Source organism: Anabas testudineus, chromosome 14 (genome assembly GCF_900324465.2).
Source record: "Anabas testudineus chromosome 14, fAnaTes1.2, whole genome shotgun sequence".
NCBI lineage: Eukaryota > Metazoa > Chordata > Actinopteri > Anabantiformes > Anabantidae > Anabas > Anabas testudineus.
The window spans coordinates 12317411-12345145 of NC_046623.1; the positions used below are offsets into that span (position 1 = coordinate 12317411).

At 37.3% G+C, this 27735-nt stretch overlaps 1 protein-coding gene across 1 annotated transcript in view; it reads right to left on the minus strand.

The window, feature by feature from the left end:
- Nucleotides 1–335: 335 nt before the first annotated feature.
- The window catches only part of cadm1a (cell adhesion molecule 1a), a 278400-nt gene continuing 251000 nt past the window's right edge, over nucleotides 336–27735 (minus strand). The window contains exons 10-12 of the mRNA XM_026369806.1: nucleotides 25354–25386; nucleotides 9094–9222; nucleotides 336–6805 (exon numbers count right to left, since the gene is read on the minus strand). Coding sequence (XP_026225591.1) covers nucleotides 6687–6805; nucleotides 9094–9222; nucleotides 25354–25386 — 281 coding nt within the window. The 3' untranslated portion in view covers nucleotides 336–6686. The remainder of the gene's footprint in view (nucleotides 6806–9093; nucleotides 9223–25353; nucleotides 25387–27735) is intronic.

A 27735-nucleotide genomic window follows, 5' to 3' on the forward strand; every position in this document is an offset into this window, starting at 1 on the left:
TCTATTGTGTCTATTATAACCAATCACAGATAATGTGATTTGACATGTCTTTAAATGGCTTGAAATAATCAAATAAGGAATTAGTGTGATTGGGTGGATGGATGTGTGTCAGTGTGTGAGTTTTGACAACTTTATACTTTAAAAAATGACACTATGACCATACATTTACAAGTAAATACAGTGAGGCATCATCAATTGCAAATATTCACTGAAAATAAATACATATTATGTCTGTCCACATTAATCCACATTTTAACTACGATAATATATTTATATTTGTAGTAAAAAACAATACCAACACTGATTATTTTTGGACATTAATATCTTTTCTTTTTTATTAAGACAAGAACTCTTCATTGTTTTGTAAAAATGTCTATTTATGAACCAATACAAAATGTGTATGGGAATGTGGAACTCCTTTCTCCATTAATACACATCAACATTTTCGAAGAACAGCAGAGAGACAAAAAAAGAAAAGAAAAAAAGAAAAGAAAAAAGAAAGAATCAATCTAAAAACAATGACTGGTGAAACAATCAAAACTTTTTGGGAATCAAGTGAGCGAAAGGCGGCGGTGCATTGAAAGTGACAGTAGTACAGCCACAAAAAGTTTCTGATCCTGCTTCATTTCAATAAACAGTGTACTCTTTATGACCTATGTCAACACAAAGCAATACTAAACACATCTTTTACAGTGCACCAAATATTAAGAAAAATACAGAAAACATGTACAACATATATGCAAAATATCTCACCAATTTTGCCTGTTAGACTTAAAATAATGTGTTGCACTTGATTTGATGAGGATGCATTGTACTTGCTTTAATGTCACTGATAGGTGGGGCCTAAATTTTGCAATCTACCTGAGATGCAGTCATGTCAGTCAGCAACGTATGAACCTGAGACAGGACATTTTTAAAATAATAATAAAAAAAATGGAGAAACTACATCAGTTTCATGTAAGACCAAAGCTTTTTAAAACTTTACCGGGCATTTAATAGAAAATAAAATTATAAATACAATAACCTTAAAATGATTCTTCTATTAACTTTGAATTGAACCATTTCAAGTATCCAAGTCTATTCAAGTTTTATTTTTATAGTATTTTGTTCATGTTACATTTCATGTCCGACCTTTGGAGAAACAAAAACGTAATCTAGGTAAACAGTTTTAAAATGATGAATTATCACAAATAAAATATTAATGCATCAGCTTTAAGGGAGAAGACAATATTCAGTTCTATTCCTTTATTGGCAAGTACATATTTTGAAGTCTGATTTTAATGGAAGCTGCCACATGTCACTGAAGCAAAATAGTGTCCACTGTAAAATACAAATCACACAATCTCAGTCTTACAGATGAAGTGACATCGGCTCTGTGATTCATAAAGCAACAATAACAAGCCAGTTAATAGTTTTATCAAACACCAGACTGCAAAACATCTAACCAAATTTAGAACTACCCCCACCCATCCATATAACAAACACAAAACAGTGTCATCAGCATACAGTGTTAACTTAGTGGTAATTCCTTTCTGAGTACAGAACTTTTAAATTAACTCATGTTTTTACAGAAGAACAAACAGTGGAGCGTGTTGGACACGAAATCTTTGATTTTTGTCTGCAACATCCCATCTGTAGCCCCAATCTATATGTTCCATGGAGAAATTAAAAATATGTCTGCAGCTCCATCCAGCACACCTACTGTCTTCTAAAATTGCAGAAAAATATTTAACAACTTTTAAAATGCACAGATGCGTAATGCTCAGGAAAGTGAAATTTGCACAATGCTCATCACAAGAACCTTCTGAAATGCCTTTGGATGAGCCAAAGCTCACAATCTCAACATCAAAAGACTGAATGCTGTCTTCATGCATGGACATGTTTTTAAAGCTATCACATTGTTGACAAAGTTCAAATCAAATGCTTGGCATGACAATAAAATATTGAATTTTAGATATGTGTACACAAAGCAAGCAACACCATGAAGTCCCACAAATCCATAAATTTTCCAAAACAGGTTAAGAATAAATTCGGAAAGGGAGTAAAAGTGGTGTCATTTTCAGTTTGAGTTCTATAATTTGATTTGACCAATAGTGATACATATCATATACTATGAGAGTAAAAATGAAAAGTATAATGATGAACCCAAAAATACTTACAGTAATTAAAATCTGTGGTTTCTGTTTACAGTGGTGAAATGAAGTGCAATTTCAAAACACAAGCAGATGAAGAAAGGATTGATACCACTCTATTCTCTTAAGGTGGGTTTTACTATGCCAAGATGCCGCCTCACTGTTCTGTATTAAAAGTACCAAACCAGTGTGGGGGTCAGTGCTGACCCTTCTCTAAGCCACCTGAAGAGGTGGTGGCATTAGATGTTGGAGTATGAAATGTTGGATTTATTGTGAGATGAACTCTTAGGGTTGGGACTCCTGCAAGACTATCCCATATACACTAAAGGAGAAACGGCATGTACGACAGGATTTGAACTGTGAAGTGTCTTTCATCGTCATCAGTACAGTTACATTTGAGCATGTGATCAAACATAAAGGAACGCTAAAGAACTGGGGAGACCCGCAAAGGACTGCTACAATGTGCAAGTGGCTGGAGGGCGGCAGCTGAAGGAGGTATTCAGTTTCTTGGTGACATGACCCAACCAGTCATCCCTTATTATGATTAACCAGACCCCAGTCTTACTCCAAATGTAACTTTATCCAGTAACTACTACAGAACTGCACATTGTAATGGTCTGAGAGTTTCTCCATTTCTTCTCCAGCTTCTCAACAGTCACAAGTTGCTGTGATCTAAATCTGTGACCTTAATCCTTTAAGCTCATGTTGTACCTGTTGTACATTTACAGTTTTCAAATGCAAATCATGTCTTAAATGTGCAAAACTAGCATAAGCACATTCCTGTTCATCCAACAGTAACTTTTTGAAAGCAATGTATATCTGACGAATGTGTTAAACACCATGTTGGACGTCATGTTAAACCTCACACCAATGAATCCTGGAGCATCTTTAGGGTGGCGTCTTTAAGTGTAAATAGGCGTCTTAAAGAAGGGACAAACTTCTCACCAATACAGTTAGGGTTCTGTATAAAAGGGACAACAGATGCACTGCATTTATAGAAAAGCATATTAAACAAGATAAACAAGTAAACTAAAATGACACACTCCAGACATTCTGGAAAGACTGGAACCTCACACTAAACAGAACAATCATCCAAAACAACAAAGCAAAAAAAAAAAAAAAAAGAAAGAAAAACTGGGGGAAAAAGACAAAAGATGAATATGCTAATAATTAATGAGTACACTAGTAAATGTATCATGATCCAATATGTGGATCACACATTCACAATGGTTAAAACCAAAATAAACATTTTCATGCTGAAAAATTATTGACAAGTTCATATGTTATTCATGTCCCCTGGATATTCCATTGTGTTTTGTACAGCTTGTATTTCCAGTATTTTTTATACTGACAGTTTGGCAAATGGATTTTTTTATTGACTTATTTCACTTTCTATGTTCATATCACCTAAAGTTCTGACTTAGCCTAAGTCTTTTAAACAAGGGGGTTTTAAATATAAATTTCTATATATTAATAACATGGATGTTTAAAAAGAACTTCATAAAGAACAATAACAGCAAGAAAAACAATATTTAGGCGTGTATCGTGTCATAGATTATGTATACTGATTGACTGGTGAATTTGTTGTCAGTCATGATATTAGCTGATGCTGATTGTTCAGTTTACTATAATGGCGTCACCCTATGGTATGAGTTGCTCTGGTGAGATTAGTAAAATAAGTAACTTCACTGGATTAAGTTCAAAACAACAAATTGGCAGGTGAAGATGGTGCAATTCAGCTACTCGTGCTAACTTTGCTAATGTTGGCATAAGAAGAGCACGAGAGAGCAGTGTTAAGAAAAGATCGAGCAGATTTCATTGCAAAATACCAATAGCAAGAAAAGTGAAGAAAATACTGGCGCTACAAGGGCTGGACACTAACTCAGAAACAGCTGAAATAGGAACATTCACAGCAGGGTCGTCTGCATCTCAAGAGGGACAGTTCGCACTGCTGCCTCAGCAAACTGCCAGAGAAGATCAGAACAGAGGACTGCAGAATCCATACAGCACTGATCTGGATAAATGGGGAGATGTCACTGATAATACTGTCCACTCCTGTTGGGTAAAAGCCAATTCCAAGACAGATAAAAAAAAAATTAAAATAAAAAACCTTGCAGCTGACTTCAGGACATTATTTGATTAGAGGACTCATTATAATCAATTGTCAAACAGTTGTACAGTATAAAGACTTCTAAAGGTAAGTCAGTATTTAATTTGAATGTTTCTGGTAATTTAATGTTCTAGGCGCCATAAAAAAATAGGTGGACTCCAGATCACAAGACAATTTAATCCAGACCCTATAAGACATTTCCCTCCAACCTGAGGCTGCTTTCGTGTAACACATTGGTACCACTTCCCCTCTGCTTTGTCAGAGGATGGAGCCCAGATTGAATTTTATTTTCATTTTATAATGTTTTAAAACCAGCCTTGGAAAGAAAGTGAGGCTAATATAAAAAATGTGTGCTGGATGGATGAGTAAACTGAAAAAAAATATTTGTTTGAGAAACATGAGATCAGTGTGTGAAATATTCAACAACATACTGTATGTTATTTATGACTTGGATACTCCAACCTTCCTCAACCAGTAGTCAGTAATCAGAAATTCACAATAATTCATGTTGTGGTAAGGCTTGACTTCGCAGTGGTAACTGGTAGTGGTGATGAAAGGACTGATGTATTTAGATTTAACTAGATATTGATTGATTGATAGATATATAGAAGATGATGTGATATTACACAACAGAAAGCCGTTAAATGTTGAAGCTTTTTCTATTGAAAACTTTGAATGTGGTCACTGCAACCTAGACCTCTACCCCTCTCTGTCCACAGCTGTCACATGAAGTAAGGATTCATTACGCAAGCTGCTTGCTGTGTGAACACATACTAATGACCAACAATGCCATCAACACACCCTCACTGCCATGCTAAGAATCCAGGGCTTTAATGTAAACCATGGATTCACACCACAGATTACTACAACATTTGTAGTAAGTTCTGTTACAAACAATTAATTACTTTTGGCATTTCCCTGTGCTCCCTAGGTACCTACCTAGCAAAACAGATGCTCATTGAATTTTGGCAGGTAATACATGAAGCAAGATAAAGAAGTGGGGAAAAATGGGTTGCAGCATTTATAGACATGCAAAAGTACCAAATGTTTAAGCATTCAAAGCAAAACCATAGGCTGTAAGAAGGTGTGATGTAAGTGGAAAGACTGACCTGTCTCTCAGAGCATTACAGTTTGAAGACATTTACTTTCCCAAACATTTGCTGGTTTTACAATTGGACAAAACTCACAATGAGAGTGATACAATAAAATCCACAACGGTACTCCATTGTAATTCTAGTAAGTTGTAAAAAATAGTTCTTAGTAAGGATTAGTGTACAATACAACTGTGATTCCATTGGCTTGATTTACACTGGATTGGGTGTATGATAAAACATGAAAGAACCTGGACTGCAATGACATTTTTTTTTAAGTTTTGTGCAGCTTAAGTATTCCTAAAAGTAACACAAAATCGTATGTGTTTTAGAGTGGAGTTTGGTTAAGGGTGTTCTTTTTTTTCTAAGGTTATGTACAACACACCAGCATAGTTTGGCTGCTGGTTGGCCAACATTAATACTAAAGAATTTTTCATCAGCCTTCTTTCATTGAGACATCTTGACAGAGAGCTTTTCAAAAACTTTATATCATCTGAATTGGAAGATCGTTTTTTTTATGCTTTGCTTATTTCTTTTTGGTTATCTTTAAGATTTTGTTCAGTAAGGGCAGGGAAGGGCATATACATCAAACCTGTTTCTCATTTATGTCCTTTGTACAATGATATGTAAAGCATTCCATGCATTTTTGGAGCTGTCAAAACTTCAGGAGAATAAAGAGGGAGAAGTAATGGCTTGAGACAAATCACAGTATACTGGAAAGAGTTTCTGTTATGCAGGAGAGGATGCATGTGTGTAGACATATTTAGGAAAATGAATAAAGTGACTGTGTAATTTTACCCTCATACAAAAGCCAACAGCACACTGATAATTACAGTACAAGTGGGGAAGAGGAAACAGGAAAAGGGGAGCAACGAGGTTATGCAAATGAGGATCAACACAAAATCCAAAGTAGGGCTAGAACAAAAAAATTCAGAACAAGGCACAGAATTTTCTGCAAATGGTTGAACTAAATAAAATTCGTACCAGCAGTTAGGGAGGTGTCAAATGGTGAAGCTCTCTACAGTGATTTCTGGCAACATCTGGCACACCCTCCCACCCCTAACCCATCCCCCTCTCAGTTTACTTAAAACCTAAACCATCCCTTTTTTTTCTCAGTTTTTACATTTTTTTAAACACACAAAACATTCCATCTACATCTGCAGACTAGACTAAACAACGGCTTAAAACCAGGCCTTTCTTTAAAATCCTATTTCTCTTCTATTTCTCGACTCCCGACTCTCACTAAAAGTGATCTTGAACCAACTCAAAACCCTCCATCAGTTACCCCTTCCCTAGCCCCAAAAACAGCTTTGTGTCCCAAAGGGGACACTGGAGTGAGGGGTCCTGTTTTGATTAGATGTAGTACTCTTTCTTTTCGTCCGAGTTGGTGTGGCCACCCTCTGCGTTGATAATGGCTGTATCTGCGTCCGCTGCATCATCTGCTCCTTTGGCTTCGTGTGTGAAGTAGGTACCTGAGGACAAGGGGAGAGATGAAGGACAGTGTGACGGACTGGATAATAGCCTGCTGCTTAGATGATACAAAAGATTAAAATGTGCCCCTACACCCCACAGTATCTAATTATGCAAATCATTCACCATGTGGCCATTTACAAACCAAGCAAGCTGTAATATCCAGATGATACATTATTTTTCCTATTTTTTCTTTCAAGATTGGCACACAATAGTAAGAGTTTGGAAATGATCTCAAGTGTAGCGAAGAACATGGCTCGAACCTTCAGATTAACCTTGTCAAGCAAAAAAAAAAAAAGAAAAAAAAAGGGGGGGGTAGCAGACCACTTCAAACCTAATTTAAAAGATTTATTCACATCCTATCATGGTAGACTTTGATAACAAATGCAATATTCAAGAACAAATGAGGAAGGGCACTTCTTCCACATGAGGAAAAAACAAAAACACAAATGCTACTTGACGAGATAGAAACACGGTGTTCGGTAGTGCTGTAACACATTATTGGTAACCAGGGACATGTTAAAATTGCAGATCAGAAATTTGACTTTGATTTTTGTGCGATACACTCTTTATCAAGGCTGCAGGCCACATAAGTTACTTGAAATGTGTTTTTAAACTGCCTGGTTTAGTCTAGTTAAATCGAATTCTGGTGCAGACAAAACAAATGCACCAAGACCATGGGACCCCATCGCAACCTCGGTATGGTCCCAAACAAACACAGAAGCAGTTGATTTGCGGTGAGAGCATATTCCAACCTCAGTCTAGCCCAAAACAGCACTGATACGCATAGTTAAAATTACGTTTGTTTTTCAAAGTGTGTAGTGGTATTGTTTTTCAATATGTTTTTTTTAAGTACATTTAGCATTCTGCTGGCAGAAATCTTGCTTATTGAATTGCTAAGAACTACGGTTTTAAGGTATATTACCTTTAGTAATCTCACATTGAATAGGAAATGTGAGCATGCACAACTACACCAGGTGCACGGTGAGTCATGGTTGAACCATAAAGTCTGTCTGTAAGCTGTAATGAATGTTTACAATGGATAGTGTGGGTAGTAATTTTACCACTCACTTTTGAAAGACAGATGCAAGTAGTAATAAACCACAATTATCATCTAAGATCTGCCTAGCTGCCCTTGTGAGGTGGTGGTACGTTGTTAGGGCTTCAGTGCTAATAAATCATGAAAGTCAACTGGACGCTGAATGGGTCTGCTTAGAAACCTTTTGGGTTTAGTCGCCTGTATGAATCTGTATGCACCTTGTTATTTTACTTCAAAACCATCAGTTCCATTTGAAAAATAAGCTTTTTTTTTTTTTAAATATATAATTTGTAATTATTTTAGTACTCTGAAGATATCACCTTAATTTCATAAGTTAAAAATGCTTTCATTTATTTTGCCTGTAGAGTACTGTCACTTCAGGAAATCTGGGATTTGGGCTACAACTGTGGCAATCAGTAGGGGGAAAGTCAGTAAATGAGTGGCATAGCTGCAGGGCCTTACAGGTTGCTGCTGTGTCCTGTGGGGCATTGGTTGTTATCTCCTAAATAAATAAATTTGTGTGTCTGTGTGTGTTTGAAGTACCTGAGTGTGCAGTGGATCACTTTTGCCATAGTGGACAAAAGTAAGCCTCATTTAATCCTACGCTCTACACTGGCCAAAACAAAACAGACCAAAGATCTATGTTGCAGTAAAGCTAAATCTCATCATCAGGTCCAAACAGACTGAGAATGTGAGACTGATTACAAATAACGAACTGTTGACCAGGCACATAAACTACTGGAGATACCATTAACCTTACTGCATTATTTCTTTCCAGAGTCAACTTTTCATTTCACCACTGAGACTCATTAGCAGACAACACAAATCATGTATCACCATAAAGTAAGGGAATATTTATACCTTTACATTGTCTCATTTACTATATTTCCTTTCTAGTGGTGAATGTATCCAATTCCATTTCCCCTCGCACAGAAATACTGTATCACAGTGCAAGATTCGTAATAGATTGTAATTATTTCTGTGCTATGAGGGCAGCATAAGAAATGTGCTACACTCTTCAGTTTGGCGTGATGAAAAATCATTAGTAACCCAAAGCCTTAATAGCTATCTTTCCAGTTTTAAACCTTTTACTATGTGCATAACACAAAACCAGTGAGCTGTTTTGCATTTTGTAAGCTATTGCTATGCAAAAGAAGGCAGTCAGAGTACATAATGAATTTGCAGCTATAGTCAATAAAATAATTTAATGTGTTAGGTGCGGTTATTAAAGTGTGTTTACAAGTTCACTACCTTTGTGTCTTGCAAAGTAGCGCCCCAACACGATGAGTAGACAGAGCATAGCAAAGACGACGACAGCCACCACTCCTCCAATCACTGCATGGTCCACCGTTCTGGGTGTTCCTTCTCCAGCCCGCGAATCTGAAAGAAAAGGAACGACTCATGTGAATAGACAGCAGGACCCAATGCTAGACTGTGGGAATAGCAATGGGTTGCCCAGTTCCTTATGGGGATGTCTAAATGCAACAGACAAGTAGATTATATTTTATGTGAGGCATTTACATGGAGGAATTTTGCAGCTGCAGGTTTAACTACATTGAAACATGCTTTTCAAAAATGAATTGTTTTACAATTCCTTAAGAATCTGTTTGATATGTTTTTGCATCCACTAATGCCTAAAAAATGAAAAGAAAGACTTTTATAAAATGTGCACGCTAAAAGCATTCAGGAGTTGCTCAGTTGATTGATGTTTTTAGCATCCAAAGCAGGCATTAAGAAGACCCTGAAGCTCTGTGAAGAGGCTCTAATGCTACGTGAAAGCTATTGATCGGGTGTAGGGATCCATGACAAGTAAATATTCAATCCTAGACGTCATTGGCCCTTCACGGCACAAAAGGAGGAGCGCATCTCTTCACCAACAGCACAAACTATGCTTTTGGAAAGTGAGTGGGAGGGAGTGGGGGCGGTAGAGAGAAGATGATCTACGTAGCTAAATGTTGCATTGAGATGTGACCTGAAGTCAATTATGCATTCACAAAGCCCATTTGTACCTAATACATTGTATACATTACACATGCATTTTTGTGCTTTTATCTTATTTGGATGCTACTATACTATTCACTTAACCTTCAGCTTTAAGCTTATGCCCTTTTTTTTTTAAAGACTTACGTAACAGGATACAGGGAATGTCACCCAAAGAGAAGTTAGGACACTTCACAACATCCAGTTTTTTTAGAACAGTTCACGTAGGACAGACCTTCAGCCCCCACCATCCATTAGCTGTAGTAACTCACTAAAACCTCCCTCCACAAGCTTCTCTAGCCTGATTCCTCACCCAGGGGATTTGCTGAGTGAGCACCAGGAAACACAAAGAGCAGGCCACAATTTATTAACAAATAACAGAAACAGGGAGAGAAACACCGCGGATAACATCAGCTACCAGCCACCCCAACACTCCCACATCACCCAGCCTGCAGGAGTAAAGGGGGCGTGGGTGTGGGGCAGCTCAGTGTTACCTGTCAAACTCAACAAAACATTACCTGATAGATCTAATAGGTTATTTTGACTTAAGATTTTCTTTTTTAGTGGTGGGCAGATTCAATTAAACTGAGCAGGAATCCTTCTGACATCCAATTCGCTCTTGTCAGGCTGCTAAAGCTGTGCTTTAACACACTTTGCTATTACGATGTTAATGTGGACTTTGGCTTTAGGGGAAACAGGAGAGCAGAGCATGTGTGTGGTGTGGTTAGGGTGGAAGTGGCTTGGAGGCTTTCACTGAATCATTCTGGGTTGTCTGTATATCCCTTTAAATTCATTTAAGATGAAGGGGACAAGACAACATCCGTCAGCAGATACACCTTTTCATCACTTGTTGCTCCAGTACATATCATACATTCTGCTCTGTGGATTCACCTGTGTAGACACATCTGAGTCAAACAGATTTTTGAGCCCTAAATTTACTCTTAGACTGACGACCACAAATTATCCACAGCAAGCTGCACTTGTCTTAATACTCCAGGTTGATTTAAGATCAGTGAGTCCCTATGTCTGACACACTTCCAGCTCTTTATTGATATTATTGGATGTTGGAACAGAAAAGACAAAAATTAAAACAAACAACATATAGATTAGAAAGCTTATTGTAATTTAAATTATTATTCTGGTTTAATATAACCACGGTCGTACTTTTATAACCTTCCTGTCAGGAATAAAAATAGAATTATATACTCACTGAGTAATAAGCTGAGATCACAACTGGAGGTGTTAATGAATCCAGCGGTTATCATCTTCTCTGTATTACAGTTGAGAGTTTGCTAATATGTACATTTTCTCATTTAATTTCCCAGCACATGGTTTATCCCCAGCATGTGTCAGGAAACGGCAAAAGAAACACATACCTTTTCACTGCTCCCCAAAGAATCTCTTTGCTCTTCTGCCAACACCTCATGAAATCCTAACAGCACCTAATGTGCTCCATTTTGAAACAAAACACCATAATATCATAATATATAATATATAATAATTCATATTCATTGTCGCCACGAGAGGATTTTGTGGTGGGATTTTTCATAATTTCATGTTTTGCATTTCTTTCCTTACACCTTCCTTAAAACGCTTCCTATTTTAACTACATCATCATATTATTATCATATTAATCAATATTTACTTGATTAAAAGAAAGTTTACGAAAAATATAATTTTTCTATCATCTCAGAAACTTAATATTAAAGCAGCTTAATATTACATCACAAAGCTCCACCTGTTTGCTGGATTTTTTTTTATGTTGCAGCAAGATTAAAGAATAGTGAAACCAATCATCAAAATATTAAACAAGGTTGTCTGGGTTCCATATTTAATGAGCTCTGTTTGTATGGTTTGTTTCTGGAAGCTCTCGGTCTAAATGATACTGGCTGATTTATTTTTTACGACTTGCTTTCTCTTCCCATGTCATTATATTATTTTATCCTCCATATTTAATTTAAAGTATACTTTGTTTTGTAAAAGCCCTGAACGCGCATAAAACAAAACAGAAGAAGAATACAGCTATGTGTTTACTTATTATCTTTTATGACTAAACATTAACATATTCTGTAGCTCAGTTTCTCTTTGAAATGTACCCAAAATGCAGATGATTAATCAAACAATGGGTTTTAAAACAAAGTATCCACAGGGCTAAACAAAGCATGTACCAGTCGATAAAGAGTGCAGCCATTTTGGCAGGGTGAAATACCTACCCTAAGTGGGAATGTGGAGTATCTCATTTTCATAGTACATGTTGACAGAGGTTTGATTTGAGACAGAGGAGATCTCCTAATTGGATCTTCTAATCTGCTAATTAAGTATTAGTGATTTCAGTGGTGTGCCCGTGCTGTCTGCAGATAGAGGGCAATCAGGAATATAGTGGAGCTACTATGTGGGTGGGGTGTCATAAGAGCACATTGGCTTGTCAAGATCCACTTCCATTGCCCACAACACTCTCGGTTAAAGAGTGAATGTAATTAAAGTCCCAATGAACCTATTCATTGAACCTATTTAAAAATGTCAGTTAAATCTTTTGCCTCTCGGGTAGTCCGCTACACTGCTTACATACAGAGTGACTTGGCCTAAGATTTATTGAGTCTTTTTCAAAACGTCAAAAGTGTTTCACATTACAATGACAGAAGAGACCATTAAAAACACTGAGCAAAGTAGTGTTAGTACCTAAGAGGTCAAATAAAGTTGAAAATGAAATTATTTAAAACAATGTCATAAAATCTTGACTTTAGCAGTGACATTTCTGCCTTTACCAGGCTCATCACTGATTCTGAAATGTGGTGTCTGTGATTTAAAGGTCTCATTATTTTAGATGTCTGTTACATTAACTGTAGAAACCAAAAGCAACCTTTCTAAAGGATCTAAACCAAAAGTCAGTACAGTCGAGGCTAAGACATATCCTGATTTTTATTCCCTAGAGAAGCTCATGATGTGACAGATCCTACAGTTCCCAAAATGCAACCAAAACCATTGCGTTCATCACACTCCACCAAAAACTGAGAGCCCTGTTGACATCAGGCTAATTAAAAGTTATTTTGAATGGACAGTAGGCTCTATCAAAAGTTTGGCAAAAAATTTATTTTTTATTCCATAAGGGAACAATAGGTTGCTACAAACAACACCACTAGCCAACAACCTTGACCTCTTCATAAAATATGTTAGATAGCATAAATAAAATATAATGTATGACCAGTAGCCTTTGGCACGTGGACTCTAAGGATGTGGGGTCAGAAAAACAACACATGCCTCAGATTTATTGTGCTGAAAGTGATGAGCCACTAGTTTCTATAAATCAGGAGCAGTACAGTATGATTTAAGGAAAGCTGTGCTGCCCTGATGATATAAAACAGTGGTTTCTCAGCAGGTATACTTTTAATTTAGCATTATTTTTGATCAATAAAAATAAAGTGGTGGTATAGTATAGGGAAAACACTGGAGGAAAAATACACACATGCACACACAAAATGTAAACTACCAAATGCCACTGTCTGACTGGCAAGGAATGACTGGGAACACCACTCTGATGATCACTTGAGAATACGCTGTAGCTAAAAGCAGAGACCATAAAAGCAAAGCCAGTACAAGCAAAGAACTCCACCGTGTATTGTGCAGACATCTAAAAGGCAACATACACTGGCTGTGTATGACTTGATTTAAAACAGCAGCCTCTATTGTTTCTATGTACTGTAAACCCACACAGGTTGAGACGTGTCATTGCAAGTTGATGTGTGTTGGCGCGACAGGATGTGGCACGTTTCCCAGCAAAGCAGCAATTTGATGATAAATGCTGTTTCATTACTTTTTACTGCCCCATATGTGCACATCTCGACTACTGCACGCTGATTAATTCTAAAGAACAGTCAAAACTAGTGTGTGAGTTCACACCATATAGCTAGGATGGTTAGATATTCAGTTTAATGCTACTACTCTAATGCTGAACAAAGCTTTGTTCCCTACCCATAAAGGGCTATAATATGCCGCATTTTTGTCTATGTGTTTCTCACTCAGCCTGTCACTGGCTAGGCCACTTCTGATTTACATATGTCAAGGAATGAATTTAAAGCCAGTACTAGGTGGGATAACTAGAAAACAAGGAAAAAAAAGGTGTCTTTGCTGTTGTGGTGTTGTATGACAAACACTATTTACCGTAGAGTCAAGCTCCAACACAATCTTGATGTCATTAAATTAGACAAAGCAGTTAAAAGCATAATTTCATTTCTTTTTCCATTACTTAACAGAATGGCAGGTTTAATTAATTAATTATAACAATTTAAACTCACTTTCTGGCACACATTTGTTTCACTGCTTTTAGTACAGAACTCTGCAACCAAGCTGAGAAAGAAATTCAGATAATGTTGAAAATGAGAATATTTTCAAATTTACACCTGTTTTAAGTGTGTAGAGCTGTTCTTTGGTATTCCTTGTGTAATGTAAACCTTTATCCATGTAATTAATTCGCATTCATGGTGCCAAACTATACAAGAATACAAAACCAAGAGAAGGAAAACAAATTTATCATCTCTTTGCAAAAGTAAGTCAAAGGTGTGTTATCTCCTGAGAAACCTTCCACCTTGTTTGGTTTTTCTTGATGAAGCTATTCATCATTTATCCAATCACAACCGGTCTTCATCCAAAATGTAACATAATTATGGGCTATAACTGTTCTCAGGATATTAAGCTGTATCTGGGCCATGGCTAGCTCAATAAACACCTCCTAATAATGACTTTTAGTAGTCTCAGGAGTGACTTATCCTAACACATTGAAGACTCGCTATGGCTCCCAAGGCCAAATGAGTTTGCAGCTTGTTGCAGAGATGCACATCAGTCCTCTTAATGGGGACAGTGTTTCCGTAAAAAAACAGAAGCCCAGTGGAACTTCTCTCTATCCACCAGACTGCCCTTTCTTCCTTTTCTGCGTAATTATACCCCTCCTCTCCATCTCCTGCTGTCATTCCACCATCAGTTATTTCAACATCAGTAAGAAAAAACTCTGCTGGATTTATGTTAGTGGTTGTGGTCAGTAGCTCAGTTTAGATTAGCCCGTAAGTATGGCCATGTTGAATGGCATTTTGAGCCTGACACCAGACATATGAGGATTCTCTTATGTTAGAAAATGTAATCTCATGACTTTAACAGCAATAAAATCTAAATAACAGAGTGTTAAAGTGATATGTTCATTATAAGAACATGCCTTGATGTTACTTATCATTAAAAAGTAGAAAATGAAGTAAAACGGTTTTAAGTGCTCCAAAGCAAAACGTCTTGTCAAGGTCAAAGAAAATGATTTTGATTAAAATGGACTCCCCAAGTCAAGTCCTGTGCCTCTGTTGCTCTTTGTATATTGATAATAACAACAGAAGAGTGTGTGCGTATCCTGGTGTTGTGAGACAGAATAGTATCAGTGAAATGACATCGGGGGCTTTGTGTAGAACTGTGTACACAGCAGACACAGCCCTGGGTGAAGGAACTGTGCCAAGGAAATGAGCGGCTAATCCTGGAAAAGAAGCCTGAGACAATAACTACATTTACATACATGCAGTAAACAGACTATAGTACATTCCCTGGTCAAGGTCGAACTCAGAGATTAGCTGTTTACATGAGCCTTTCATTCTGTAGTTTACCTCACTGACACTATTTGTTTCCATAAATTAACTAATTTAAAGTTACAGTACCCTATGTAACTTTTTCTTAGATTTCTAAGTTGAAATATGCTGCAAAATATATTAGAAAGTCGAGAGGTGCTGTCAAAGGTTTCTATGAGCCAGACTCGTTGAATAGCCTTGCAGCAGCGCAGAGCTATTCCCTTCTAGAGCTTGTGAGTGAGCCTCACCCTTCTACCCTGTCAGTGAAGGCCAGGGTCATGGGTGGGAGCTTGCAGCTGTCAATACATGCTTCTGGTCCACTACAGCTCTCGCACGAGGCTTCAAGCTAATATTAGTTACTGGAGGACATTGCTATGACTTACTCAGAGTCAAGCAATCTTCCAATTACTGCATTAGCTGAGACACCACAAGGATATAGGCCAAGGGCCTGGTGGAGTGTAACAGAACAGAAAGGGGCAGGAACAAAGTTGTTTGCTTGTCTCGTGGTATCATTAGCTTATCTTCCAGAACTTGTATTTTGCAGCATTAAAGATAGTTGTGCAGTATCACACTGTGGACTGGAATTTTTTTAAGCTACATACAGTGAAAAATTCGAACCCAAGATTTCAACGAACGTAACATGCAAATTTACCTCCACTGACAAATCATTTTGTCAAAGCTGACCTTTGAGGAAATAGACAGTCCAAAAGGTGGAACCTATTAGTATAAGTGGTTACCAATGTACTATATGATCTTCAGGCACTCAGTATGTCACTACGGTTCCAACACCACTGCATGCAATGACATGCAGATGAATTCTGCCGTGTCACTTTCAAGGCACAGAGGCTTCTGTGCTCAGTCTGGAAGCTGGTTACTGGTAGGCTGGTACTTCAATAATAGTAAATATATTGTACAAGACGTTATTAAAGTTAAGTACATCAAAGCACTCTGTGTAGACTGACATTCGTTGCATAGACCTGCTAAAATATTTTTTGTAAAGATCGGGAACCAACAAGATAATTATTATTAGAACCTGTATACCTGCTTTGCCACCCTATTTTAGTTGATTCTGAAAGGCAGTTTTGTAGCACAGCCTCTGGAATAACAATGCTGACAAAAACCTGCAGTGATAATAATAAGTTTTAGCAGGAGTGAATGCATGGTGTAGGCCTCTAATCTAAGCCTCATCTCCAAGGAAATCTAGACCAGTTTACATGCATGGATGGTGGAAAAGAAATATCTCATGTCTTCCACTTACTGCTCATATTAGTGCTGCTAAAAGTAAGTGAAGCCAGTAACCAGGGATGATCTCCAGGACTAGGTTTGGCTCATTTGCACAAAATACTGAGTGGAGATACAACTGTACAATGAGAAATCCCTTGTTTTATCTTCCTGGAAACAAACTGGGAAACACTTACTCCAGCTTTGTTTGCCAGGTTCATATAAGGGGAAAAAGGTAGAAAAGAAAATGGCACAAGCATGTTCTAGGATGTAACCCATAGCTGCTATCACCGACTAAAAGTGTTTCTATTCCGAATTTAGTTTGTTCAGTTGTCATCCAGACAAAACTGGTTTAGCATCACTGACAACTGTCTCAAATGAAGTTGTAGGACTTAGTTGCTGTCATGGCAACACTGAGCCTAAATGCAAATTATAATAAGAACATTTAAAAGCAAGGAACATGCAGATCACATGGCTTGGGATCCCATTTTGCACGATATTTCAATGTGATCCAAATTACTAAAATTAACTACAAGCTTAGAAATAATTTTTAAATTTAAATCTAATCAAGGTGTTTTTTTCTTGCCTAGTTAGATCTTCAACCATGAATATGTGCTATCTAAGGAATCAGTCTGGTACTGGAGACTTACACCTTATTTCCACATGAAATTAACATATAATCTGCATCTGGACTCATCCTCTGGAGAATAACATTTGATCACAGATTTACAGCTGGCATTGTTTCCTCTGTTCTGCCTGCATTGGGATCAGCTTGCAATATTCATATTAGGAAATTGAAGCTGGCAGTCTTGTCAGCCAACATGACCTACGTCTTGGGTCAAAGGAAAGAATGAGTGATAGTCCCCCTGGGCACTATGTTGTGCAAGGTGGTTGCTTTGTGACCGATGGAGGCAGCCAAAGCCATGCGAAGGCTACTAGGTTAACAATACTTCCTTTACACTGTAAAAAGGTAAAAGGATCAGCCAGATAATAACCAGCCCAGGACTTTACTCCAGACTTGAATATCCCAACAACTATTAGAAGGAATTTTATTCATTTCCCAACAGAATGACTTGCAAACATTTGGGCAATCCCTTAAGCTTTAATCTAGTGTCAACATGAGGTCAGAATTGGAATCTATTTATAGCAAAGATGTAAATCATAATGTGACTCATCTCAAGAGGATTGCAAGACCTAAAACTTGTGACCTTAGATACAAAACAAAAAAAAAAAAACGTTTAGGAAACTCACACAATTCTCGATTGTAACCGTTTTTCTATAAAAGAAAATATGTGTTTATGCAAACAGAAAGGCAAAGAAATAAAACGGATTAATATGCTGAACCTGGAATCAGGTATTAGGAAAATTATTAAAGTTACTGACTAAATACCAAATGAACACTTGTATCTAGATTGCTCTAAGTGCATTTGTCAGAACTGGATAGGTGCAGATTACTAACACATTCTGAGTATATGATTTTTTTGTCAACAGTAGCATTGATGTTTATTGTTATTGTATTTTTAATTACTGCAGGTAATAAGCTAAATTGTTCCAGTGAGAGGTTTAAAAGGGCTTGGGAGAGATAATGCGACAGCAGTTGGTGAGAGGCTGCTCTGATAGCGCAGGTGTTTTCATGTCAGCAGGTAGCAGAGCTAGTCGACAGATGGGGATGATTGACAGACTGGATGAATGTGAAGTTGGTCATTTCTAACAACATCTAACACAGTAATTCCTGTAAATGCGATACACTAATGCACAAGGATACAGTACAATATTTTACCACCGTATTTAATGGTGAGAGGACATGGTTAAAAAAACATAGACTGTATAGACCAGAGCAGACTCAGTTATAGATTTAGGGAATATTACCCAATAACAGATAACCGATTTAACCATCTGTCTACCAATATGGTTTATAGAGTCAAATGTAATAACATTAGCACAGATTTCTTTTTGGACGCCTGCCAAATTTCCTAACCAGAATGTATAATATCTTCTGATACATTTATAAAATGCAACAAAATGCTAATTATTAATGAAAGAGTGTTCATCACATGAATAATTAGATTTTATAGACTCACAGCACAGTTAACAGAAAATAAAATGCTGGAAAATGAATGTTTTGTCGATGCGTCTTTCTGGTCCAGAGAAAGGAGAAGGGCAGAGTGAGTTTTGCATTTGCATCCAAACACAGCTCATGACTGTGGGACGATTAGTGAATCTATAATCAAACCATTGTTACCTGGCTTCTTTAATTTGAGAGTGGTAATCAGTCTTATGGATGTGGCCAATATTGGACATTCAAACAGTCCCACATTGTTTTATGCATTAATTCTGTATCACTGCACTAAAAGCTGTGTATTTGGGATCTTACAGATCACAAGTCGTGACAGATTTGCCTTTCTTGTTAGTGGAAGTGTTTGACTTACTGTTTGAAGGAAGAGGTTTAACTCAGAACTACTAGTGTGTCATAATGTCTGATAGATGCTCCAATACATACACGGTATGAGATCTCACATCTCTTGCATGAACGCCTTGATGAATAAACTACCAGTAGTGCTGGTCAAAAACTTTGGCCCCCAAACTTTCTCTCTACACCAAAAGCATTAGTATAAAATATGTACTTCTTGTTGGCATACTTGACATACTGCTGTTCAGACTGATTAAGAGCTTCAAATCTATGTCACAGGTGAGGAGAAAAAAAATCTAGACTTTCTTACACTTCCTCATCTATTTCAACATTTCTCTGTCTATTTCATCATGATAAAAGCCAGTTGGCGCCTTAGAGGTTCACTTAACTTTCAGCAGGTGGTGAGTTATGAGAGGAGAAAGGGGTTTTTGGAGGGAGGGGGACCCCTGTTTGTCACCTGTCATACTCAGTTGTGAATGTGAAACTAATTAATGCAGCATATGTGCCTCATTTGAAGAGAGCCCCAAAGGTGGGTTCAAGTCACAGAGTGCCAGCCTCAAAAACAAACACATCTATCTCTGCGTGCACACACAAACACGCACACACACACCCCACAGTACCGCTACACTGAGTTCCACATACAGTATTTGTTGATCACTGGGGGATTCGGGACCTAATAATGCTCTATGACTTAGATAAACCATCAATTGTTATTTTTGTGCTACTGTCCCTGTTATATTCAAGTGGCAAGAAAAAGTATGTGAACCTTTTGAAGTTTTGTACTTTTCTGCATGAATTTGTCAAAAAAATGTGACCAAAGTCCAGAGTATTAACAAATATAATGTGCCTAAAATAATACAAACAATTCTGATCTTTCATGTCTTTATTAAGAACAACCATAAAAACCTCATAATGCTATTAATTAACTAACTAACCAGTAATTAATTAAATTCTTTCCACTATCACTATGATGTTTTTATGGTTGTTCTCAATAAAGACTCTTTGTATTATTATTTTAGACAAAGCATATTTGTTGACACTCTTTACTGCTTGATAATGTTTTATGACAAATTAATGCAGAAAACCACAAAATTTCAAATGTTTCACATCCTTTTTCCTGCCACTGTTTGTCATCTTTATGAAACAAGAAATGTTAATTCAACTTTAAATTGAGTGGGATTTTGGGCATGTTGTTGGAACACAACACAAGAGTAGTAATTGTGAAGCCATTATGAGGTTTCGATGGGACATACAGCCTTTCAAAGATATATAGTGGAAAACAAGGAAAGTAGACAACTCTCCCATTTTTTAATGCCAATCCCAAAGGATTGAGGAGTACCAATGTTTAAACAGGGCCAAAATCGTCTCATCATCATCAATCCAACAAATTATTTGTGTGTGCATAATCATCAAACTAATGCTGTGGCTGACAAAAACATGCTGCTGTGACTCTTTAACCTACCAATATGTCATGTAGTCCGTGATGTTGGCAGCGCCATCTGTGCCTGTGATAGTCGATCAACTCGAGATCACCTGTTCGCTGCGGTCTCTGAGATGTGCAACTCTCTCTTCGACTCAAAAAGCAATTTGGAATTTAGCCAAATTTTTTTTTCCATATTTTCTATCTCCGCCATAGAACTGTGCAGGCCCACTCATCAAACACACAACACAGATAAACTACTCCATTAATAAAAATACTTTTCAAAGTTACAGCAGCAATCCGAGTCTGAAGAAACAATTTTATTGCACATCAATACTCAATAGCAATTTGGCCCATTGTGTCCTTGTCATTTAATGAATGACTTGTCTCTTTAATGACACCCAAATGTCATAGCTTACCCTTGGATAAAAGAGAAAAGTCCTGTGCCTCACCTCCCACAATTCCACTGTGAGCAAAGTGGTCATTATACAGCTGTATTCCTCTCCACTACTAGATCTCTGAGTGCAGCTCAATTATTCCACTACTTTCGCACGCTTGCTGTCAGCCGTGTTGGCAGGTGTGTCCTTTCCAGATGCACTCACCTCTCCGGATGGGAAATTAGTCAGTGCAGCTAGCCATCAGCTAAAGCAACTGACACCTTCCACCAACATGCCCATTCATTAAGAGCGAGATGGAAGTAAGATGAGAGGAGCAAATGCTGCTTGAACATCCAACAGCCAAATACTAGCTCTGAACTGTGGACCACTTTTATGCAATTTTAGAAACACGCTACATGTAGAGAGTTTAGCTCGTGTAGGTTACATGATTACAAAACAAAGCCAAAAAAACCCCTCCACAAAGCAAAACCATGATTAGTGTGTGTGAAACTGATAGTTTGTGAGTGTAGCTGGACAAAAGTCACATTTCTGGACCTGTTAACTTTCCTGTTAGTGCATGCATGGAATACTGTCAGAAAAGTGGATGAACACCCTGTGAATTTATCCATTTACTGTCAATGTAAAGCTGCACCGATCTGTGCAATTACAGTTTCCCCCTTCAAACGCAACCTGTGCTCAAATATCCTTAAAACAGTGGTTGCAAACCTGATATATGTGTGAAGCTTTGGGGTAGAACATGTTTCTACGATGTGATAATAGCTTGTATACAGACATTATCACTCTTTACAAATTCAGTAGCTAAATTAAGATGTGGATTTCTATGCTACACACATCTTTACATTGCATATATTTTTAACCACGTTACCTTTGACAAGAGTCAACTTTAGTATTTAATTTGATGCATTTTCCAGTTGGAAATGGCTGCTGTTATGGTCAAAATGCATGTTAATTGTGTTAAGTGATGCATTGCAATCTACTTGTTTGCTTTTGTTTGTGAACAGTGAAATAGCTTTATGTGAGCATTTACTGAATGCAACTGTTTATATAGTTTTTGTTTCACATGAATGGCTCTGGCTGTGTGAGCAAAAATGATTTTGTACCTCAAGAGCTTTTGAGAGCTAGAAGCGTCTTGGTGTTTATCCATATGCATAAAAAATAAGTCATTATGTCTGAGTTTTTAGTTTCTTAGCCTCTCTCATTTCAGCATCTGACCCAAATCTTAATTTCTAAGAAGACATCGCTGCTTCTCCCGACCGCTGGCAGTTCATCTCAGAGTCTTAACTTCTCTCTGCTCCTTATTTAATTTGGTCCTTCCTGCCCTCAAAAGCCCTTTACTGTACAGAACCTAGGCTATTTTAAAAGGCAGATGGACAATCTTGGGAAGATCCTTCAAGCTCAATGGTGTCTCGTCTCTTTTTTAGTCATGTCAAGCGGGGAATTGTCATGGCAACAGCATTTAGGAGGATATTGGAAGCCAGATTGTTGATGCTGATGCTTTCCTAACCCAAAGTACTGTATAGTTAATGCTGACAGGTGTGGTCCAAGCAGGTTTGTAGTTATTCAGACTGAAAATATTAGATTCAACTGTGGGTTAATTTTAATCTGAAGAAAACCTCATACCACATGAAGAAGATTAATATTACATCTAATTGTAGGAAATGGGGAAATGTTGGACAGAGTTTATACTGCACATCTATGTCCAAACATATACTCAAGAGTTTTTCTTGTTTTGTCTTGGTGCTATATACAGATTTCTAATAAAGAATTAATTTAAAACACTAATTATCACCAAAATTAGTAACTTTTTAATCCTAGTTCCCACAATTTTAGTTCAAGTGTGCAGGAATATATATTGTTAATTGTTGGTCGAGCGCACAAATTGAAATCCCTCACATGGTGAGGGATACTGTACACAATATTTCTACTGTACAGTCAAGATAACTGATTAGGATTACGGGAATGGCAAATGCTTATTGATGAACAAATATTCTGGCACAACACTGTCATCTGTTTTTGTTTTAGACAGGTGAATTAAAAGTCTCTAGGCTGACGATATTTCATGTAGTTACATGTTGACAGATCTAAACCAAGATCAAGTTGTAAACACAGCAATGATATTCTCTATATTCTTTTTTAGCAAACACTGGCCTATATCCGACAGTTATAGAGCATCATTATCATTAATTTCAATCTTCTAAGTCTCATCTTCACTGTTTTACCTAGGTTTTTGTACCATACTGACTCATTTAACTTCAACTCTACCTCACTAAATTAAAGCATAGCTAGAGGGATTTTATTGTGTGCTCTAAAATTGTTTCTTAAATGCATTTTAACATGCATTTAAAATCTTAACACTTCATCCGACATATCGCTGGCTTTCTAATATTGGTTTCTATCGCTTCACAAGCTACTATTCATTGCATTTAGTAAAGCATCTAGTAAAACGTAAAATAAATCACGTTCACAATGTGTCGCTGCAGTTCATTTTAAACATAACAAAAGAATTATGAGCTAAAATATGAGCATCTGACGTAACCATTCAAAAAACTCATCACAAAAAGAAAGGTAAAACATCTGTTGTCTAGTCAGTACAAGCCACCAACATCATTTACAAAATCCTCCTTGCAAATGATGTTGGTCTCACTACTGCTGCTACTGTCACTGTATCAAAAACATGTCAAGAGGCTCTTTCCTTATTTATCTTTTTTGTTTGTTTGTTTTACATTTAGATCTGTTTTGCTCGTGCTCTTTTATCTCTACTCTCTTTACTAGACTAGGGAGAGGTGTATCTAAACCATTAGTTAATATGTCAATGTAACTGCACATGCATTATCATGAATGAATGCATTACTTCCTGGACTGTCCAGATGTGTGTATCAATCACACTATTTATGTGTTCTTAATCATGTTAATGGTTTCCTCATATCTGCAGGTAAAATGTTTGTAGATTTTCAAATAAAGTGTTTACCATGTCCTTCATTAACACAAACAAACTAACATAGCACAGTGGTAATAGTACCCAAAGGCTCTTCACTGCAATGTGACGTAAGAACCCTCAATAAGCAATGGAAAGTTTTTATAGTAATAGATTCTATATGTACAGTATACCATTATCATGGTAATGTATTATTTGGTAAAATATAAATATATAAATAAGTGTACAGATCCAACTATCCCTCACTTATGTACTCAAGCTTAAATTGCTAATTTAATTGTAAAATATTCAGCAGAAGAAGTAGTATGACTCATGCCATATAATGTAGAAATTATTCAAATTGCATGAGATGAGTGACGACCTTCCCATCTCCAAAATGTCTCAACCACTTTTACAATTAAACTTATACCCTTGATAAGTGTGAATCATGATCATTACCATAATTTAGAATTCATAAAGATAAGATGGCTGTTTCTAATGTATTTTCTAGAAGGAAGTTGTGTTGTTTATTGCTCACACAAAAAATATTGAGTCATTGTGGTCTTGTCTGTTTAGGACAGGACCATCATCATGTAAATGTAACAGGAAATCATGTAAATGTAACTATTTAATGCAGGCAAAGCTCCATTATGAGCTGGATAAAAAAACATTTGCTCTGGGGTCCTAGCCACTCAGGGGTTCCCAAAATGCCATAATAACTGTGTGTTTCTTTACTTGTGGTAATTAGATTAGTGTGTTTGTCTTGATGACCTGTGTGGGACTGTTATGAGATTCATATAGCTATTTAGAATCTTTAACTAAGTTACCACAAACAAGGGGTTAATGGAGGCCGATGGCTCATTTTTGCTCTGCAACCTTCTAATTTGGTCATTATGGCAAAGGAGTGGAGTCAGTTTGAAATTTCCTGATGGAGCAGAGCTGTGCACACACTTAATGGGAAACATGTGACCACACGATCATGAATTTGCTCACACAAATTAGGAAACTGCTACAAAATAATGAAACAGGGATGCAAATTAGGAAAAATGAGAAAATGATGTGTATCATCTTCATTTAAATTAATGGAACTGGGTAAATGAAGTCTATTTTTGCCTCCACACAAAATCATCCCATGCTGTGGATATAGTCAGGACTGGTCTCAGAGTAGGTCTTATTCCTTTGTGGCACCTTCAGGGAAACATTGTAATTGGCTGGTTGGTACAACCATTTCCCAGGTGCACTCCCAGCAAGAATGTGATGCCTCTGAAAAAAGGTCTTTATATCACAGTATGCCTGGATTTATGAAGTGACACTAAGTGATATAAACACCTTTAAGACATTACTGCAACAGCAATAATATGTACTGTAGCTTGACTGTTAATCGTGAGCTTGCTGTGAGGCCTAAAAGACAGATCGGTATGATCAATAAATGACTGACAGCAGTCACACAGCTGGGCATGTTCAGGCTGAGCAGCCTGGTACAATAATGTCTACTGTGCAACAGTGAAAGTTGGCATGCTGCATTGACAGAAACACATTAAAAAAGAGTTAAAGAGAAAAATAGAGATACCAACCATGAGCTGCAGGTTCAGTGCTGGGCGCAGTGTCTGAGCACACAAGAAGAGGACATGGCAGTTGTGGAGGGAGTGTGGAACAGGAGGAACAGCATGCAAATAAAAGAGAATTGGGGGAGGAGGCAGGGAGGGAGCGGGGCAAGAGGAGAAAACAAATGACACCCATAAGCAAGCATTCAGAAGACCAGAACATGACAAAAGACATAAGGCTTAAGGGAAATCAAAGAGAACCAAAGGCAGTGCAGAGATAAACATAAGCTTACACACACACACACACACACACACACACACATACACTCACACATACACACAAATATATTGCATTGCACACACTGGACATTCAACTCGGAGGGGAGTATGGCCACTGCTTGAGGAGATATGGATGAAACTATTATCATGTACTGTTGGCAGCTTTGGTGTGGAGAAAAGACAAACTACCAAGAGGAAATAATTGTCCAACTGTCCTAATTTAACAGAGAATGACTTGGAAAACAGTTTAGCAGCTATTTACAAAGGGAATCTTCCGTATGGCAATGGCTCAAGTAATGGCAATGATGAAATATCCATCAACATAGTTACACATTCATTTATGACTCTAGTAACACCTGCCTAATATCTTAAATATAAGTGAGTGCAGGTGGGAAATGTGTTTCTATAGATGTCACATCTGTCCTGCTGCACAGCATCTGTTAACTGCTTCACTTGTTTTAATCAACTGCTCAGCTTGTCAGTAGAAAAGTGAAGATAGTAACGGTTTATCTTATATAATTTAAGGAATTATTTATAAATATTTAAAAATAATGCACTGACCCATTTTGGCCTATTGCTACAGACTACTGCCCTCCACTGTATAGTTACAAACTAAAGCAGAAGCAGGATGTCATTAAATTAAATACTGTACTGGAGGAAACATGCAACATTTTAACATGGTAAAATCACTAAAACTAAATAAAATGATCACTCATCAGCAGGAAAAACATACAGAAACAGATCTTGTTTAAGTAGGACAGGTATAGAAATAGCATTTCCATTACATTTCAAGAGACCTAAAGGACATTATTGTGCTTTGGATTTCCTTAACGTGTCTCAGTGGAGCGCATTGCTTGTGAGGAAACAGAGGAGGCCAGAGGCTCAGGGTACAAGGAATGATGTCACAAGGTGAACCTGAACTGAGTCCATCTTAGAATCGCTAAAGCCTCTGAGGATTCATTTCTCTACAAGGTCTTGGAGCAGCTGAGACATGCCAGTGCTAAATAATGCTGCAGGCCTGTCATTAGACTAATAATTACTTAGCATATTTGGTTAAAGTGCCCCTCAGTAGAATGCCTGTGCCTCGGTATGATCTACAAAATTGTTTTTTTTGTTGTTATTGTTGTTATTGTGGTGTGTTTTAACTTTAGTTTGTGTGTAGCTCAAAGTGAGATTTGTGAATAAGCCGGTTAAATTCAACTTTAACCCAGACTTTATGGCATCACAGGATTAACTCATTTTGAACAACCGTAGAAAACCTAAGCAACTTCTGCTCTGGATCATCGAAGAAATGTATAAAATAGCCCTCCTAACCAAACACCTTGCTAGATCCTGATTAAAGGATCCTGCCAGAAACAAATCCTTGGCAATGGCACTTTCAAGTAATTCACCTATTCACAAATTAATATGTTTTACACACCAGTAGGATTACTTGCCTTGCATAATAATTAAGAAATATAAAATGGGTTTGCAGCAGAAATTGTGTAATTAGAAATAAAAACTATTTCAATTTATTTTATTTGACAATGAGTTCAAAGCTTATTCTCAAACAAAACTGTAGTTAATGATAATATATTAGTGCCACTGGTATTGTGCCACTGACCTGTCCAAATAGCGTATTTACTATCTTCGTCTAATGATGGGGTCTCTGCCACTGCTTGAAGACAGTCAATTTCCAGTGCTACTCAAAATATAATGCTAAATAAAGCCTCTGTCCCTGCAACCAGTCAACAAAAAGGCATCATGGACTGCTAACCCTGAGTGATTGTCTTTCCAACTGTCCACATCTGAAGCTTCTCAGGTCAACAGGGACATCAGCAGTGTCCTTGCTGACATTCACACTCATAGTGTGGACACATCAGCTCCATGACTAGTTACTATGCTTCCTATGAGCCCTTTGTTGACTAACTGTGACTTGACATCCAGCTCAACATGCAGAGATAACTGCATGCCAATCATAATTATATTGGCAGAAATGCATTAGATGGAACCCCGTGGTACAGAAAATGCCAACTGACTGCTGGGTGTCCCTGCTGGCTGCTAGATTACTTTTTTTGTTGGATCCACTTTTTTTTTTTTTTGACCTGCTTTCTCTACTCTGGCTTTAGTTTGTGATTTCCTATATTTCCCAGA